Source organism: Pelophylax lessonae, assembly GCF_965119305.1.
Source record: "Pelophylax lessonae genome assembly, chromosome: 1".
Taxonomy (NCBI): domain Eukaryota; kingdom Metazoa; phylum Chordata; class Amphibia; order Anura; family Ranidae; genus Pelophylax; species Pelophylax lessonae.
The window spans coordinates 473068176-473087457 of NC_138768.1; the positions used below are offsets into that span (position 1 = coordinate 473068176).

The following is a 19282-nucleotide window of genomic DNA, read 5'->3' on the forward strand; positions in this document are numbered from 1 at the left end:
AGGACATGTTGTTTTCTTACCACATGGCGTAAATTGACCTATGGAAATTTGGTTTTATTCATGTTTTTTTAATATATTTGAATATTTTTGTATATCTTGTAATAAATATTATTTTAATTACATGCAGCCATCCTTCTTTTGGTACTAGTAAAGTCCAATATCTTCTAGCTTGATATATGTTTCTGATGAAGGAGGTTACCCCATACATAGCCCTTCTTTTTCTTTTCAAAATCAAATAAAAATGGCATGGACAAAAAACTATGGGACCCTAAAGCTAGGTTTACACAGTCTTTGAATTCTAAAGTGGCTTTTAACGCACATTAACACACCTCTAGCGGTAATGAACATTTCAGTTGCATCAAGCTCCTCAAATACAATTTGCGGTTCTTTTTTTTATTTATAATGCTAAAATGGCAAATTATCACATTTGACACTAATCACCCCTTTTAATGTAAACACTTTACAGCGCATTTCAGTAGAAGTGAATGGACGTGGTTCCAATGTGTCCGTGCTTGCTAAAGAAATAGTTTGACCCACTCTTCTTAGGCAAAGTGCTCCCATTTGTATTTTCTAAGGAAAAATCCTAGTGCTTTCACCAGAACAAGGGATACAATGAAATACCTGTTTGGTGGGGATACTGGTTTCAGTGACCAGTGTCTAAGACAAAAGTAACAGTCCTTACTTTGTGAGATTTCTTTACATTTTCAGTTGTATCTCCAGAACTGGAAATTAAGAGGAACTTCCCCAGTGGTGCACAGATGAAAAAATAACAAGTGTTTTTAACCCTTTCCTAGTCTTATATAAAAATAAAACCACCTTAGCCAGGATGTGTGGTAAAATGCTGTCCATGTATCATTCCCTGAAAGCAGTAAACCAATGTTTGCGTAAAAATACATTGACCAATATAAATATTAAAATAAGCTGGCGATGGGACTGACTACATGGTCCACCTCTTGTGTTATTAGCTATACAGAACAGATAGTGGTGTTAAGCATAGGGCCAAAAGATATTGCTAGCCAGGGTCAGAATGTGCATACACAGAATAGTTTAGTTTAATTTTCCAAAAACATTTATTTTTTAAGAAAGTTATTTGTGCCTATTTCTGATTTCCACTTGTAATAACCTATCTGACTTGTTTCTGCAAGCAACTGGATTTACCTGCAATTTATGTTTTTTAATTGATGCTGGGATCTAAGTCACTAAGTCTAAAATAATGTGTCACATTTCATACATGTCATTGATGAAGTGCTGACAATGTTCTGGGTTGATCCTTCCACCAGGAACCCCTGTGAACCGGATTCCCATAATGGCCAAGCAGGTTTTAGATTTGTACATGTTGTATGTGCTGGTCACTGAAAAGGGAGGGCTAGTTGAAGTTATCAACAAGAAACTCTGGCGAGAGATCACCAAAGGCCTAAACCTGCCAACCTCAATCACCAGTGCGGCCTTTACCCTGCGCACACAGTAAGTACTTTTATCGTGTGGTTAATCTGATACTACTTTGACATTGATGTAAATGGAAATGTGCAGTAACAGTATGATCCGATAACATATGTACAAACCACCTGACCATCCTGCTGGTATACTTCTAGCAATAAACACGAACCGTAAAAAGTATGCAGGAATGAAACCTATCATTCATAAGCAACTTTGCTTTCTAAAAATGGATCCCTGCTTTTTACAGCTTGGTCCCCCTTATTTAATTTCTCCCCTGCTTTTGTGGTCATTGCTAGAAATGTGTCTCAAATCTAGCAAATGTGATCTTGTTCCTTTTCTTTTTCTACCAAATGTTTTACTTCTACACTGGAGAAGAATAATTCTTTAGTTCTGCACTTTTGCTTCATTAATTTCTGTGTATGTGTGTTTGTGTATATTTTAGCTTGTGATTGAAAAATCCACAACCTTTCTTCCCCACCTCTGCAGATATATGAAGTATTTATACCCCTATGAATGTGAGAAGAGAGGCCTTAGTAATCCAAATGAACTGCAGGCAGCCATTGACAGTAATCGTCGAGAAGGACGCAGACAAAGCTTTGGAGGCTCCCTTTTTACATACTCCCCAAGTGGAGCTCCAAGTATGCTTTCCTCTCCAAAAATGCAGGTCCCTGCCATGGCATTAGGGGGCGCTGCAACTAATGGAAGCTCACTTACCCCAATGCAGAAGATCAAGAAGGGTGAGTGTATATAGAGAATCTGGTCAGTTGGTGAGCATTTTTAGATTGCAAAAGAAACCAAAAGTGCAGCGTTTAAAATGTTTATTTGAAAAAGGGCTGCATTGTGCATAGATCTAAATATGCTTTTCTGCTTTTCTTAAGAGGAGGAATCTCCATTGTCCTTGACTGTGCCGTCCAGGATCCCGGTTACCTTGACTGGGCACTCTATGGTGGCAGCTCAGGTGGCCGCCCAAGCAGCAGCTTTAGAGCAGCTTCGCGAAAAGCTGGAGTCTGGGGAGCCTCCAGAAAAAAAGTTGGCACTGGGATCTGAGGAACAGCAGCGTTTGGTGCAACGGGCTATCCAGCAGAACCTACTGGCCATGACCACACAGTTTCCCATGAATATTCGCATTAACAGCCAAGGTAATTCAGCATCTAAAATATTGTCAGAAATTGCAAGGCCATGTATAACCTGTTGACATTTAATTGCCGATGAGACAAATGGAAACTAGCTGAATGGGTAAAAAGGAATAATACTATTAGAATTGAGGTCATCTAGTTGTGATCGGCGATTTGAGCATACCTCCTTAAATGTCTAGTGTAAACCACATTTTGTTAAAAAAAAAATTACAGAAAAACCACATGGTGCACTTTTCTAAAACCGTGACTATTGAGTGTGTTTGCATGCTTTCTGGATATTGATTTGTCTTCAGTGAAGCCTCACAGTGATATCCAAGTTTGTGTTCCCCTCTGTCCCTCTGCTTGGAGTCCATGATGTGTTTTTAAGTATTAAAGTAGACTTTTCATTTGCTTTGCAAGTTTACAGAGCACCTCTGAATAGGTAAACATGCTTAAATTTAAAAATACAGTATTTTGAGTTTGCTATTTTCCGCTTTCCAGAAGGCTCATAGGCAGGAAGACATCAGAGCCTTTGGACAAAGCCACCCAGTGTCTACAAAATTAGTTATTTTTTTAGGACATGGGTTTTGTTCGAAGCCTGTGATAGATGTTACCTATATCAGTGGTCTTGAAGGAGTTCCAGGGGTAGGGGAGCACAGACAGGTTCTTCACTGCAGACGAGTATATTGCTAAATGATCCAAAACTTAAGACGGCCATAGACTGTTCTAATCTCGTATGGGTCAGCAGGGACCTTGCTTGATCGATCAACTTGGCCTATGTGGTTTTACATGTGATTATTGCTAGCTATTAAAGGCCACTAGCCGTAATCACTAACAGTCACCAGCTCTCTGCTCAGGTAGCTCTGAGAACCGAACGATCAGCGATGTTAAATCGCTCGGCTCGAAGTCTTAGCGACGACGGGGTACAGATGCAGCATCGGATCGATGCTGCATCCACCAAGGTAAGTATGATTATTAAATAAAAACAAAACCCATACTTCTCTATTAAGCCCTGTTAATGCCAGAGTTTCTAATAATCTGACTTTTGACAGTTAAATGACATAGGTATTGCTAGAAAAAATGGCTAAATCTTAATTTGAGAGAAATCAAGACCTCATGTATATTCTGAGTTTTGAGGGCAAAAAGACCTGATGATTCATAAGCTTTCTACAAATATTCTTAACGGTAACACTTGATCCAGTACTAGACTTCATTCTAGCAAGATGGTTTACTCCAGAAGAGGGGGCAATTAATTTTTACAGTCAAATCTGAGAAAACCCCACCATGTAATGCGTTTCTAGTCACACAGCATGATAAATAAAAAAAATATATATATATATATATATATATATATATATATTTCTCTTTTGTTTATCGATGGACACAGCGCTCCATAAATCATAACTAGTGGGTTATATTGCCTCCAGGGGAAGGACTAGGTAGAACAAAAACCACCTGGCTACGCCCAGGGGCTGTCCTCAGCTGCTATAAACCCCCCCCCCCCCCCCCCCCCCCCGCTCTAGGTTATCAGCTTTAATCTGTCTAGTCAGGAGTAAGGACCCAGTCTCCCGGCTGGGATCTCTGGTCCTTGCAATTTTTTCCTTCCTTAAATCTTTTTTGTTTTCACTCGGAAAATCTACAATCAACTGCCGGGCTGGGCATTGGGCTTGATGATCTAGATCCAGTGGTCCCTTCAGCCCAGCCAACGAGCGCGTGCGGACTGCAGCTATGCACTAGGCAGATTGCATACGACTGGGCTTGGGTCTGAGTCGCAACCGTCCCTTGGCCAACACCTCGCCTACTTCGGTGGCGAGGCGTTCTGTCTGGAGCATTACCCACACCATAGAAGGGGTAAGTACAGTCCACCCTCTCCCTTTTTATTGGTTTTCTTTGGGGTGGACGTGGGTAACCTCCAGGGACGATCGGAGGTTCCCTCCTCCCATCCTTAAATCCCTCACTGAGCTGGGCTTCCCCCACTCCCATTCCCCCCCTGTCTGGACCTAGAGTCTGGTGGGTGTCTCAGGGCAGAGAATGCAGCCGAGACCCCTGGGGTCTCCCCCCCCCCCCCCTATCCCCACTCTATAAGGGTCCTGGGATAGTTTGTGTCCCGCCCTGGTAGTCTGGAGGGGTCCCAGTGTAGGAGACCCCTAGGTGCATGCCCTGCGGTTTGCATTGTGGGTATAGTGCAGGGGGGTCCCAGTGCAGAGTATCCCCTAAATGTGTGTCCTACCTTCAGGGGGGGTCCCCTTGCAGAAGTTGCAGAAAAGATCCTGACATGCTTAAGTGTTTGTAGCTGATGGTGGCCATTTTCCCTTAGTCTGGCTGGTCTCCGGTTGGCGGCCATGTTTGTGTATCCGGATGATGTCACGGGGGCCATTTTCCATTAGTCTGGGAGATGCTGGAGACAACTGAAGCCTCGTGGGGATGCCGAAGCTCCTCTTCTTCAGTTTTCCTCTTCCTGTGCCCGGGACATATGAACAGGTACATTATGATGCTGGGTTCGAATTCTCGGCGCTCCTCTTGTCGGTAGGGTGAGTCTTTGGGGGTCCCTGTTATCTCTCTGCTGATAGGTACCCTGAGCCTTGAGAGGATCCTTTTAGTGGTGCCAAAAGATAGTGTTTGTACTGCCTCAAGGTCCCTCTGAACCCCAGCTTCCCGCCCCGGGTGAAAGTGGCGTGTGACTTGTGATCAAAGGCCCAGGTGGAAGCGTCCCCTGCCTTCCCCTGCTTAGTCTGTCTCACCTGATTCTGAGCCGGGTGCTGCCTTGGGTGCTGCCTGTCCAGGAGATTTAATATCGCACCCCCTGATCCATTCGATTAGTGAGGATGATTCCTCCATGGTCACAGCAGCGAATGAAAAGTCGCTGGTAGACACACCTATTACTGCAGTGCTTGAGGCTTTAAAGATGGAGAATGCGGCTGCTGTAGCCACAGATATGGCTGTGTCGTTTGGTACGCATAAGTTGCATCATATTCCAAAGGTGTTTTCCTTATGTGCCTTATTTTGACAGGTTTTCCTGTAAGGAATGGGAACAACCAAAATTACCCTTTGTGGTCCCCAAATGTTTTGCTATATGTTACCCTTTTGAGGAGTCCTTTAAAAAAAAAAAAAAAAAAAAAGTGGGACTAGTCCTGTTTCAAGGTTGAATAAAGTAACCATGATCCCAGTAGAGGAATCACCGTTCTTTAAGGACCCAGCTGACACGCAGCATGTTTACTATGGCTGGTTCGGCATTGCGGCCAGTATTTGCCTCAGCCCTGGTGTCTCAGACCTTAACTGAATGAGCCAAGCTTTTGCGCCAGGGTCTGGGGGGTGAGCAGGTCCCCGCTGCTTATGTTGATTTAGTGGACCATTTGGTCCATGGGCTGCAGTTTATTTGTGATGCAGCTTTGGATACAGCTCCTGTGCTGTCCAAACTTTCTGTTCCAGGGGTGGTGATTAGGCGCGTGCTGTGGCTTAAGAACTGGTCCACAGCCTCTAAGAAAGCTCTCATTGCCCTTTCAAGACGATCGCTTGTTTGGGGCTACCCTGGATGAGATCATTAAGGGTATCACGGGGGGGGGGAGGCGGAAGAGTACCTTCCTGCCACAAGGAAAGGGAAGGAGCCTTGCCACAGATGGGGGCCCCCCTCCCCAGCTCATAGAAAATTATTTTGTTTGTTTGCTTCTGGGACAGGGAATAAGGGAAATAGATCTTTTAAGTCTTCCCTGGGAGGTTCCAAAAAAACCTTGGCTGAGTAAGCCAAGAGCCAGCTTCCCCGGACTAGCAGACAAGACTCCTTCAGCATGAAGGTCTGCCCTCACCCATTTTTGGGGTGGGGGGACATCTTCGCTGGTTTCTGGCCCCGTGGACTTCTTTGGTGAGTGTCACAGAAAACCGCAAATGTTTCTTTTGGAGGTACCCAGAAAGGGGTACAAAGCTTGTCCTTTGCAAGTTTTTTAGGTCCGGAGTCTCCTCGTGCGCATTTAATTCCGGGAAAAGGTTTCGGTGATGTCTGAACTACATAAGCTACCCCCTATCCCTGTCCTGTTGATTTTCTTAGGTCTGATACTATTTCTGACCAGGGTGGTCGTTCCTTTGCACAAACTTCAAGGACCACATGCCATGATTTACCAGTTGCTGTCACACAGATAGTTCTCTCTCCCATTTTGCATACAGGTTCTGAGTCTGGTGATATCCACCTTCAAGATTGTTCTGTTTGCACAGTCTTACATGCATATCCTTTAGCAGGTTCGGCTCCACAGGGGGATACTGAAGCTTGTGACGAGGTCACGGAGTCCTCTGACAGACGCCGCAGGCGTCCAAGAGCCACGGTAAGGCCAGTATCATCCTCAGCTAAGGCTTCTTTCACAGATCCTGCGAGGAATCCAGAACAAGGATTTTCCGATCATCCTGGTGGCCGTATACGTCCCTTGGGGACTTCCTCTCAGAGAAGACCAGTTGTCTCAAGAGCTGATTCTGCTTTACAGTCGGTGGTTTTAATGGCTTAGCTATTGAAAACCAGGTACTGAGGGAGAGAGAGCTGTCTGGATCAGTGATCCCTACTATGGTGAAGGCGAGGAAGTCGTCTTCCAGCAAGATATACCATTGTTTTTGGAAAGCGTACATTTTTGTATTTGGAAAGCGTACATTTCTTGGTTTGAATCGATTGGCGCTCATCCTTGATCCTTTACTGTGGCTCAGATCTTAACCTTTCTTCAACGAGGCGTTGATCAGAAATTGGCCTTGAGTACATCAAGGGCCAGGTGTCTGCCTTGGCAGTCTTCTTTCAGCGACCCCAGCCACGCACTCTTTCGTTCGTACCTTCATTCAGGGGGTTGGACCTGTGGCCCCACCTGTACGGTCTCTTTTGCCGCCGTGGGATTTAAATTTAGTGCTTTTGGTTCTCCAGAAACCTCCATTTGAGCATATTCGGGAGATTCCCTTGTCTACGTTATCCCAGAAGGTGGCTATTACCTCGGCCTGCAGGGTATAGGAATTGGTGGCATTATCCTGTCACAGTCCCCATTTAGTGGTCCATAGGGATAAAGTGGTTCTTTGTCCCTGTCCATCATTCCTCCCCAAAGTTGTTTCTGACTTCCATTTGAATGAGGACATTGTGTTGCCTTCTGTGTGTCCCAAGCCGGCTCATCCCAAGGAATTAGCTTTGCTTACCTTGGATGTGGTTCATGCTATTCGGGTGTATCTGGCAGCTACTGAGTCTTTTCGGAGGTCAGACTCACTTTTTGTGGTTACGGACAGACCAAGAAAAGGGCTGGCCGCGTCTATGGCTACCATCTTCAGATGGATCAGACAGACGGTGACTCAGGCCTATTCCAATGAAAGGTCAGGTTCCATCTTTCCCTGTCACGGCACATTCTACTCGGGCGCTGAGTGCTTCTTGGGCCTTTTGTCATCCAGTTTCAATCTTAAGTTTGCAAGGCGGCCACTTAGTCATCCATGCATACCTTTACAAAATTCTATAAGGTAGATACTTTGGCATCTGTGGGAGCTTCTTTTGGCTGCAATGTTTTGCAGGCTGCTTTTTAAGAGGGGTTGTTCCCTCTTGAGGGGTGTTTTTTCTTTAAATCTTTATTTTTCAGATGGGGCTCCCGTGACCCCGTTAAGGCTCCTGTGTCCAGGTTAAGGGCTCTTATGTTTAGCCTTGGGTTATTTTCCCCACCCCTCATTTTCCTTTTGGCACTGCTTTTGGGCGTCCCACTAGTTATGATTTATGGAGCACTGTGTTCGTCGATGAACGAAAGAGAAAATGGGATTTTTGTACTTACCATAAAATCTATTTCTCTGAGTTCGATGGACACAGCACACACCCCTCTATGGAGTTCTGATGCTTCTAATACTGCTTGCTATTAAACTGATTACCTAGAGCAGAGAAGGGGGGGGGGGGGGTTATATACCAGCCGAGGATGGCCCATGGGCGTAGCCAGGTGTGTTTTGTTCTGCTTAGTCCTATTCCTGGAGGAGGCAATATTTTTAGTGATATATAACTAGTTATGATTAATGGAGTGCTGTGTCCGTCAATGAACTCCGAGAAATATATTTTACGGTAAGTACAAAAATACCATTTCTCTTTCGTTTGACGGCCACAGCTCCATATCTTCTTTGACCCTTGGGTGTTCTCCATAGGAGTAGGACACTAGGCGGAAACAAGTTTGACAATGCTTATGAGTTTGACTATGCTTACCATGCTGTCCTTGGGGGTATACTCTCACTTCCTGCTATAGGACTTTTTCTGCCTAGTCAGGAGTAAGGACCTAGTTCCTTGCTGGGATCTCTGGTCCTGGCATTTTTTCCTTTTTTAAACGGAATTACTTTCTTCTTTTATAACTTTTTGTTGCTGTGAGAACTACAATCAACTGCCGGACAGGGTGACGCACTGGATATTCTAGATCCTTACTGTCTTCCCAGTCTGGCCAGCAAGCACGACCAAACTTTAGCTCCGTGCTAGGTTGGCCGTGACATAGTCGCACTGGATGTGGGCTGCCTTACGAGAACGCATAGCCCTGGTCATGGCCTGAGTCGCAGCGTTCCTCTGACCCGCAGCAACCCCATTCCAAGATGGTGCGATGGACTGCCCAAACTGCTGCCCAGGTGTGGTGAGTAGTGTCGCCCCCCCCTCCTCTGGGGAAATGTTGGGGTGGACGCTGGGCCTGTCCTTGGGTTGGTAGGCCCCCTATGTGCCCTTTCTTCCCACATGGTGTCCGCCCAACCCCCCCCCCCCCCCCCCCGGGGCGGCCAGGCTGCTTTCGGGTACGGTTTAATGCAGTGTTGGGCTGGAGGGGGGAGGGAGCGCCCGGTCACCGGCGGCTTACAATAAAATTTTCTCAAAAACGTCTTCCAGGACAGCCCATGAGACCTTAGGGCTCCTCCCCCAGGGACAGGAAACACATTCCAAAATTTAAATAAAAGCCGGTCCCTTCAGTCCTCACCTTCAGTATTTAGTGTTTCCTCCGGACAGGGGGTAACATGTTCCTGGAACTGAAGCTCCCGGTCTCCTGGACTGTCCACGGAAAGACTTGGAAAGATGCATCTCCTCTTGCCCATAGCGGTACCCCTTAAGTGCCGCAATAGGGGCTGACCGCTGTCTCCTGTTCTCTTGGCCACCCGGCAGGACCACGGATGTTGTCTGGTGGAACGCTGGGGAGTCCGCTCCGTTTTTCGGCAGGTTCCTTGGAGCAGCAGTGCTGTGTACCCGTGAACCGCTGACTTCGAAGAAATTTGAAGTTGGCGCCAAAAGCGGAGGGGGCGGAACTCAGGCGCGTCCACTCTGGCCTCACAGGAAGTGACAGTGTTACTTCCGGCGCAGTGACGACATCCGCGGGCGCCAGGAAACCCTCGTTCCAGTTTCCGAAGGCGCGAACAGAGAAGACAAATGGGCGACTGATGTTAGGGGAAACAGCAGTTGCTGGGACCACCATACAGAGCGATGGACACCACGGCAGCAACCGCACAGGCGGCGGAAGTCGGCCCTGGCATCGGCACCTCTCAGGTAAGCAAGGGGGATATGTTTACCCTATTTGCAGGTACCTGTTAGGAACTCCGTTTTTTCCTTCCCTTTCTCTAATGTCTGTAAGGGCTGGGTAAAAAGAGCACCATTTCCCTCTTTTCTGTCCACGAGGGGGGGGGGGCACAAATCCTAAATTAAAAACTGTAAATTTCCCTAAAACGTCTTTCAGGACAGCACCTTAGAGAGATGGCTCCTCCCTCTCCTCATCAGGAAACACCCCATCCACCAGATTTTAAAAGGAGGCTTCTCCCACCATTCATCAGTTTTTGTGTTTCCTCCGGCCGAGGAACACCTCTGTGGGGAGCTGGGCTCTTAAGGTGCTATCCTGAGAGACCGGGCTTCCTACGTCCACCTACCCTTTTTGGAGACGATTGCTTCTCCCATTCACGCGACCGACTGCAGTGCATGGGCTCCTTCTTCCTCTTCAGTGCTCTAGGCTGAGTCAAGACCCCGCAGAGCACAGCCCTGGGAAGGCATCTTGGAGGAGCGGAATGTTTTTTCTTAGGTTTCCGCCGCCCTTTTTTCAAATTTGCCGCCATTTCTCCGGATCGAGTGACGCTCGTCCGGACCGGAAGTGAGGTTCCGGAAAGGGCAGCGTTCTGCAGGGGGCGTATGGCGTCATTTCCGCCGGACGCAGAGGAAGAAGGGAGGAGCAAGCTGGTGCCTTATTCCGGATCCGGTCCAGTGCAGGTGCGCTTTGGTCTCCGGAACCGGTACCGAAGCCACGGGTGATACCGCTGCCAAGCGATGGAAGCTTCTTCAGCGAGTGGGACAGGCACAGGCACCAGTAAGGCCCAGGTAAGGGGTGTCTTTATATGGCCTATCTTACTGTGGGGTCTCTCTCCATCCCTTTTACTTTCCCCCCGGTGGCTGGGGGCCTGTCAGGGCACATGGGACTTCCTTTAAATGTCTTTCTGTGCACCTTTGGTGGCCCTGAGAATCAGGCTGACTTTTAAGAAGCATGTGTATGTTTTCCCATTCATGTCTTCCAGGCTAAAAGCTCTGAAACTGTTTTCAAGAGAAAGTGTCCTTCATGCAAAGCAAAGTTGTCGGAAAGTTGGAAAAAGACACTTTGCCAGGGATGTATTGATGCACTAGTAAAGGAAGAAGCATCTGCAGTTTGTGGCGATTTAGTCGCATCTGTGAGGAAGGAATTGGATGCTACCATCCAATCTTTTCGGTCATCCCTACAGGACCCTGCCCTGAGTCAGCCATCAGCCTCACTGTCTCAGGGTTCACAATTGGTTCCTTCGGTGGGGACAGAAGGGGTTCCTTCCACCCAAGGAGATAATTCCCCCTCACATTCCAAGGAGGATTCAGAGGAAGAAGAGGAGGGAGGGGCACAAAGCAGGCCCACTAAATACAAACTATCCTTAGAGCAAGTGGATGGTCTCCTGAGGGCAGTTTACATCACCCTGGGTCTAGAGGAGGAAAAGAAGGAACTGTCCCTACATGACAAAATGTATGCAGGCTTGGAAGAGCCTAAGGGCCGTATCTTCCCAGTGCATCAGACCATCTCAGATGCAATAAAACATGAGTGGTCTGATCCGGAAAAGAAAACCTTCTTCCCTAAAGCCTTTAAAAGGCGATTTCCTTTTGATGAAGACCCAGGAGCTCCCTGGAATAAGATGCCAAAGATTGATGCAGCCTTCTCCCAGGTTTCTAGGTCAACAGACCTAGCATTTGAAGACATGGGAATCCTGAGGGATCCCATGGATAAAAAGATGGACCAGCAACTTAAGAGATCCTGGCAATCCATCATGGGGAGTCTGAAACCTGCCATGGCAGTAACCTGTGTGTCCAGGAATCTGGAATACTGGCTTAGCCAGCTAAAAGCACACATCACAGCAGACTCACCTAAACAGGAAATTTTGGATTCCTTTTCCACGCTCTCCACGGCCATAGCCTTCATTGCTGACGCTTCAGCAGAGTCAGTGAAGATGACAGCAAGATCTGCAGCTTTATCCAACTCAGCCAGAAGGGCTCTTTGGTTAAAGACATGGCCTGGAGATACAGCTTCTAAAAATAAACTGTGTGGACTTCCTTTTCAAGGGGATCTACTATTCGGGCCTGGGCTAGACTCTGTTCTAGATAGAACAGCAGACAAAAAGAAGTCTTTTCCTGTGAAGAAGAAACAGGCAGCAAAGAAGCTTTTTCGACCTCAAAAAGCTCAGCAAAATAGCAGACCCCAGGAGAAGAGAAGAAACTGGTCGACACAAAAACCCAAAGGGAAAGGAGGTGTTCTCTTCCATCCTCCTGTGTCAACCAACAAAACACAATGACAAGACATTGCCGGTGGGAGGAAGATTGAGGGAATTCCTCCCCTATTGGGCAGCCATAACAGAAAATCAATACATTCTGGATATGCTGTCCCAAGGCTACAACATAGAGTTTTCAGAGACGCCACCCGAAAGGTTCTTTGTCACAAACCTCCCAAGAGATGCAGAAAAAGCCCTGGCTATGATGGACCTGTTAAAGGACCTGAGGCGACAGGGAGTTGTCTGTCCAGTTCCAGTGGAGGAACAACATCAGGGATTTTATTCCCACATATTTTTGATAAAGAAACCATCGGGGGATTTTCGTCTTATACTGAATCTGAAACCATTAAACAGGTCAGTTCTGTACAAAAAGTTTCGAATGGATTCAATTCTTACAGTCAGAACCCTGTTAACAAAAGGATGCTTCATGGCATCAATCGACTTAAGGGATGCTTACCTACATATCCCTATTGCCCCTCGCTCACAGAGATTCCTAAGGTTGGCAGTAAATCTGGGAAAGGAAATGCTCCATATCCAATTCAAAGCACTCCCTTTCGGGCTATCATCCTCCCCTCGTATTTTTACGAAGGTAATGGCAGAGTGTCTAGCTCCCCTCCGCCTTCAGGGAATCTCTGTGGTGCCTTACCTGGACGACCTGCTTTTCTTTGCCCCGTCAAAGGAAAAACTTCAAGAGGACCTGCACAAGGCAAGAGGTCATCTAGAAGCTCTGGGATGGATAGTGAACATCAAGAAATCGAATCTCACACCGGCTCAGCGGGTTCAGTTCCTAGGGTTTCAGTTATGCTCTGTGGAACAAAGAATCTTCCTACCAGAAGACAAACAGGTCAAAATACAGAATTTGGTAGCAAGGCTACAAACAAATCAGTGGTGGTCGATCAGAGAGATCATGTCAGTCCTTGGAAACCTGACTGCATCAATTCCAGCTGTCCAATGGGCAAGGCTGCATTTTCGACCACTCCAATACTTCCTCCTCAGAATCTGGGATCACAATCCAGAGACTTTGGACTTAAAGGTAAAAATCCCCACCAAGGTCAAGAGGTCCCTTTGGTGGTGGAGAAATCGGATAACCTTGTCTCAGGGTTTGGCCTGGTCCTTCCCGGCAGACCAGAGGTTAACAACGGATGCCAGCAGTTGGGGGTGGGGAGCCCACTGGAACCAAAACCTGGCACAGGGGGTTTGGTCTCAGACCGAGACAAGAAAATCCTCAAATTGGAAGGAATTAAAGGCAGTCGGCCAAGCCCTAACTGCCTTCTCTCAAAATCTTCAGGGGACTCATGTTCAAGTCCTTTCAGACAACGCCACTACAGTGGCATATCTAAACAAGCAAGGGGGCACAAGAAGCAAAACCCTACAGCTTTTGGCAACGGAAATTCTGCAATGGGCGGAAAGGCAGTTACTTTCCTTGTCAGCAATCCACCTAAAAGTTACACTAAACAGTGTGGCGGATTATTTAAGCAGGCAGAAGATCCGAGAAGCAGAATGGAGCTTGAACCCAGAAGTCTTTATGTTGATAACCAAGACTTGGGGAAAGCCAGAGGTGGATCTGTTTGCAACGAAAGAAAACGCAAAACTTCCACTTTACTTCTCACTCCACAGAAACGACAACTCTCTGGGAGTAGATTCCCTGGCACATCCCTGGAGGTTCAGGTTGGGGTATGCCTTCCAGCTCATTCCGTTGGTATTGAGAAAAATCCAAATGGAAAGAGCCTCAGTGATCCTGATCACACCTTATTGGCCCAAAAGGGTTTGGTTTTCGACTGTCCTTCAACTATCAGTCAAACCTGCTTTTCAGCTCCCTCTTCGTCAAGACCTACTGCTTCAAGGTCCAGTCTATCATCCAGAAGTGGAAAAGCTAAAGCTCACCGCCTGGTATCTGAGGAGCAACTGCTGAAAAGGAAAGGATTTTCAGACGCATTAATTGCTACTCTACTTTCCAGTAGGAAAAAAGTCACAAGGAATATATATGCAAAAGTTTGGAAGACATATAATACCTGGTGTGAATCGAAAGATCAAAAATTGAACAGTATTACTTCAATTTTGGAGTTCCTACAGGAGGGCGCAGGAAAAGGTTTGGCAGTAAGTACCCTCAAGGTACAAGTTACAGCCCTGGGGGTATTCTTGGAAAGGCCCATTTCTTCAGAATCTTTAATCATCAGATTCTTCAGGGCCCTTACCCGCTCCAGACCAGTGCCTGTCAGAAGCTTCCCCAAATGGGACTTGTCGGTGGTCCTTCAGGCCTTCACAAAGGAACCTTTTGAACCACTAGAAACGGTTACACTAAAAAACCTTACCCTCAAGACGGTCTTCTTGGTGGCAATAACATCAGCAAGAAGAATCAGTGAATTACATGCTTTATCAGCTATCGAACCTTTCTTGTCCATATATCCAGACAGGATAATTCTCAAGACGGATCCAGGGTTTCTCCCAAAAGTAGCTTCAACGAGAAACCGCTCACAAGAAATTGTGTTACCTACCTTCTGCCCTAATCCATCAGGAGATAAGGAAGAAAGCTTTCACTACCTAGATGTAAGAAGGGTTCTTATACACTACTTGGAGGTTACTAAAGAGTTTAGATCATCAAACTCTCTTTTTGTTCTTTTCTCTGGCAACAAAAAAGGTCGCCAGGCATCAAAAGGATCAATAGCCAGATGGCTCAGATCCGCTATTTCAGAGGCTTACTCCCAAATGAAATTGTCTCCCCCGCAGGGGATCAGAGCTCACTCTACTAGAGCGTTAGCCACTACATGGGCAGAGAAAGCTGGTGCCACTCCAGATCAAATCTGCAAAGCGGCTACGTGGTCAAGCTATTTTACATTTGCAAGACACTATAGGTTGGACCTTTTGGCAGCTGAAGATCAGGCTTTTGGCAGAAAGGTCCTGCAAGCTGTGGTCCCTCCCTAAATTGAGTAAGTCTCGATAATCCTCTCTAAGGTGCTGTCCTGAAAGACGTTTTAGGGAAAATTCAAGTTAGACTTACCGGTAACTTGTTTTCCAATAGTCTTTCAGGACAGCAGGAGGATCACGCCCTATTGTATAAAATGTATTGCTGTGATTAACCATATCTGTTTATGTGTTCCAGCATGGGCCGGAGGTACTCTTCTACAAACTGATGAATGGTGGGAGAAGCCTCCTTTTAAAATCTGGTGGATGGGGTGTTTCCTGATGAGGAGAGGGAGGAGCCATCTCTCTAAGGTGCTGTCCTGAAAGACTATTGGAAAACAAGTTACCGGTAAGTCTAACTTGAATTTTTTGTATCCTTATCTTTTAGACCAAGGCTCAGGACAAAATCCCACCTCAGCCCCCCAAAAAGAAATGTGCTGTATGCGGAGCAAAATTAAGTTCCTCTTGGAACAAAACAGTGTGCCGGGCATGCATAGAAAATCTGGTCAGAGATGACCCTACAGTCTCTACCCAGGGGATGCTGTCCTCAGTGAGAGATGAACTGACAAACACGTTCAGTTAATTCAGAACTCTCATGGAAAAAATGCAGGCACCAACCCAGATCCCCACCTCAGTTCAGATCCCGGCATCCCTGACCAAGCCATCACAAGGCTTTGAGGAGGAAGAATCAGAGTCTTCCCACTCCCCTGTGGAGGGATCAGGGTCAGGGGAGGAACCTAAAGATAATTCCTATGGTAACTCCAATTTCAAACTGAGCTTGGAGGATGTGGATGACCTACTCAAAGCGGTATATGTCACTCTAGAAATTGAGGAGGAGAAAGTGCAGCTCTCTAAGCATGACCTTATGTACGCCAGTCATAAGAAACAGGCTAGAGTGTTCCCTGTGCATAGCTCCCTTTTAGATACAATTAAACAGGAATGGAATTCACCTGATAAGAAACCTTTCTTTCCTAGAAACTTGAAAAGGAGGTATCCATTTGACGACAGTAAGGAGCAGCCCTGGAACAAAATCCCCAAATTGGATGCTTCTCTTGCCAGAATATCCAAGGGAACTGACTTGGCATTTGAGGATTCAAGGTCACTAAAGGACCCTATGGATAAGAAAACTGACACCACATTACGTAGGGTTTGGGAAGCCTCCATTATGAGTTTAAAACCTGCCCTAGCATCCACCTGCATAGCCAGACACCTAGAGTTATGGCTATCTCAGATCCAAGCGCACATATCTGCCGGAACATCAAGAGAACAGATTATAAAGTAATTTCCACTCTTGTTTCAGGCAGTAGGATTCTTAGCGGATTCTTCAGCTGAAGCTGTAAGAATGGCAGCAAGAACCTCAGCATTGGCTAACACAGCCAGACAAAGCCTATGGCTCAAGACATGGTCAGGGGATCTCACTTCTAAGTCACGCCTCTGTGGTCTTCCCTTCACAGGCGACCACCTCTTTGGCCCAGGCCTAACAGAGGCTCTGGAGAGCACAGCAGATAAAAAGAAGGGATTCCCAGAAAAGAAAAAGTACCCCTATGCCCCAAAGAATTTTCGTGGCAGGGGCAAACAGCAGAGATCTAATGAAACTCGGCAAACTTTCAAGAAGCACTGGACTGGGCATAAAGGTAGGGGGAGGGGTAACATCTTGTTTAACCCTCCTCAACGCCCCAACAAGCCCCAATGACTCCCTTCTCAAAGTGGGAGGGAGATTAAGGGCCTTCCTCCCACAGTGGAAGGGAATTACTTCCAGCCCTTTTATTCTGGATCTGGTAGGCAGAGGGCACAAACTGCAGTTTTGTCTCCAACCTCCAGAAAGAACCATGATTACAAGTCTGCCCAGGGATCCAGCCAAGGCCACCGCCCTGAGTCTCCAATTAGGGGACCTATTAGATCAAGAGGTGATAATCCCAGTCCCCAAGGAAGAACAGGGAACAGGGTTTTATTCCCACATCTTCGTGATACGAAAACCTTCAGGAAGTCATCGGTTGATCCTGAACTTACGCAATCTAAACCTCTCAATAGCATACAAACATTTTCGCATGGAATCAATATACTCCATAGGGAACCTATTGTATCCAGGGTGTTACATGGCAACCCTGGATCTAAAAGATGCGTATTTTCACATCCCGATACACAAATCCTACCAGAAGTTCCTGAGACTGGCAGTAAGGATAGGACTAGAAGTCAAACACTTCCAATTCCAGGCACTGCCCTTCGGGTTATCCTCAGCCCCACGGATCTTTACCAAGGTCCTGGGGGAGGCACTAGCCCCACTAAGACTAAAGTCCATCATGATCACCCCCTACTTGGACGACATCCTGGTAGTGGCAGAATCATACCAGAAACTGAAGGCAGACCTCCTAATAGTTCAGGAATTTCTAACTTCCCTAGGCTGGATCATCAACAGGCAAAAATCCTGCCTAATACCCTCGCAGAGAGTAACTTACCTCGGATACGAGATTTCCTCTCGGGATCAGATGATCTTTCTCCCTCAGTCCAAGATGGGGAAGATGGACCAGATGGTAGCCTCCTTACAGACCAATTCATGGGTCTCTCTGAGGGACATTACAAGGGTAATAGGCTTGATGACCTCCTGTTTCCCAGCAGTCCCCTGGGCACGATTCCAGCAACGTCCACTCCAAAAATTCTTACTAAAGAGTTGGGACGGACGGCCAAGTTCCTTGGAACAAAAAGTAAGGATTCCCACCAAAATAAAAAGAACTCTTTGGTGGTGGAGATCCTCTCTTCACCTATCAAAAGGGCTAGGCTGGACCATCCAGGTGTCACAGAGGATCACCACGGATGCAAGCGCTTCCGGATGGGGGGCATATCTGCAGAGCAAATGGGCGCAGGGAACATGGTCCCCATCACAGATAAAAACTTCATCAAACCAAAAGGAACTTATGGCGGTCCAAAAGGCCTTAGAGTTTTTTCAGGTAGATGTAGAGGGAAGCCATCTACAAATCCGGTCAGACAATATAGCAACTGTGGCGTACCTGAACAAGCAGGGAGGTACTCGAAGTCAGGGTCTACAATCCATAGCACAGAAGATCTTTGTCTGGGCCGAACGGAATCTAACATCCATCTCGGCTATCCACCTGAAAGGGACGCAGAATTGTCTAGCAGACCATCTCAGCCGCCACCAGGTGAATCAGGACAATTGGTCCCTCAACCCAGAGGTATTTGCAAATATCACAACCTCATGGGGTCTTCCAGTAGTGGACCTATTTGCTGCCCAGGCAAACAGGAAAACAGAAAGATTTTTTTTCTCCATAACTCAGGGGGATCAGGCATTAGGCATCGACGCCTTTGCCTACCCCTGGAAAGTCAAACTCTGTTACGCATTTCCTCCTGTCAGATTGATCCCACAGGTCCTTCAGAAATTCATCCAGGAAGACAGAGATGATCCTGATAGCCCCGTACTGGCCCAAAAGGCCATGGTTTGCACTCCTTCAGGCTCTAGCGGCAAAACCTCCATTGGTCTTACCCTGGAGACCGGACCTATTGACACAAGGTCCGGTGGTCCATCCATACATCAGGACCCTAAACCTGACGGCCTGGTATCTGAGGAATGCTAAATTTAGATGTATGCTAAAATTTGGAAGAAATTTCATTTTTGGATGATGGAGAATCAGAGACATTCTCCAGATATACCAACTATCTTAGAATTCTTTCAAGAGGGCATCGACAAAGGTCTCTCCCTGGGAACTTTAAAGGTACAGGCTGCCGCCCTTAGTGTCTTTCTTCAGTTTTCCCTTAGAGAAGACCCAAATGTGAATAATTTTTTCAGAGCAATTGCCCGGACAAAGCCGACCGTGATAAAAACGTGTCCAGCTTGGAATCTATCCTTGGTACTTCAGGTTTTGGTAACCAGTCCATTTGAACCCTTGGAAGATTTGTCAGAAAAATTGCTCACCCTAAAAACTTTATTTTTAGTAGCTATAACTTCAGCTAGAAGGGTAAGCGAACTACAGGCTCTCTCAATCAGAGAACCTTTTCTCATGATTTTTGATGACAGGATTGTGCTAAAAACAGATCCAGGGTTTTTGCCCAAA

The 19282-nt window shown here is 46.6% G+C and overlaps 1 protein-coding gene across 1 annotated transcript in view; it reads left to right on the forward strand.

Annotated features, from left to right (window-relative positions):
- The window catches only part of ARID3A (AT-rich interaction domain 3A), a 196937-nt gene that overhangs the window by 122119 nt on the left and 55536 nt on the right, over window positions 1-19282 (forward strand). The window contains exons 4-6 of the mRNA XM_082259034.1: window positions 1281-1464; window positions 1924-2174; window positions 2316-2576. Of these exons, the coding sequence (XP_082115160.1) occupies window positions 1281-1464; window positions 1924-2174; window positions 2316-2576 (696 nt within the window). The remainder of the gene's footprint in view (window positions 1-1280; window positions 1465-1923; window positions 2175-2315; window positions 2577-19282) is intronic.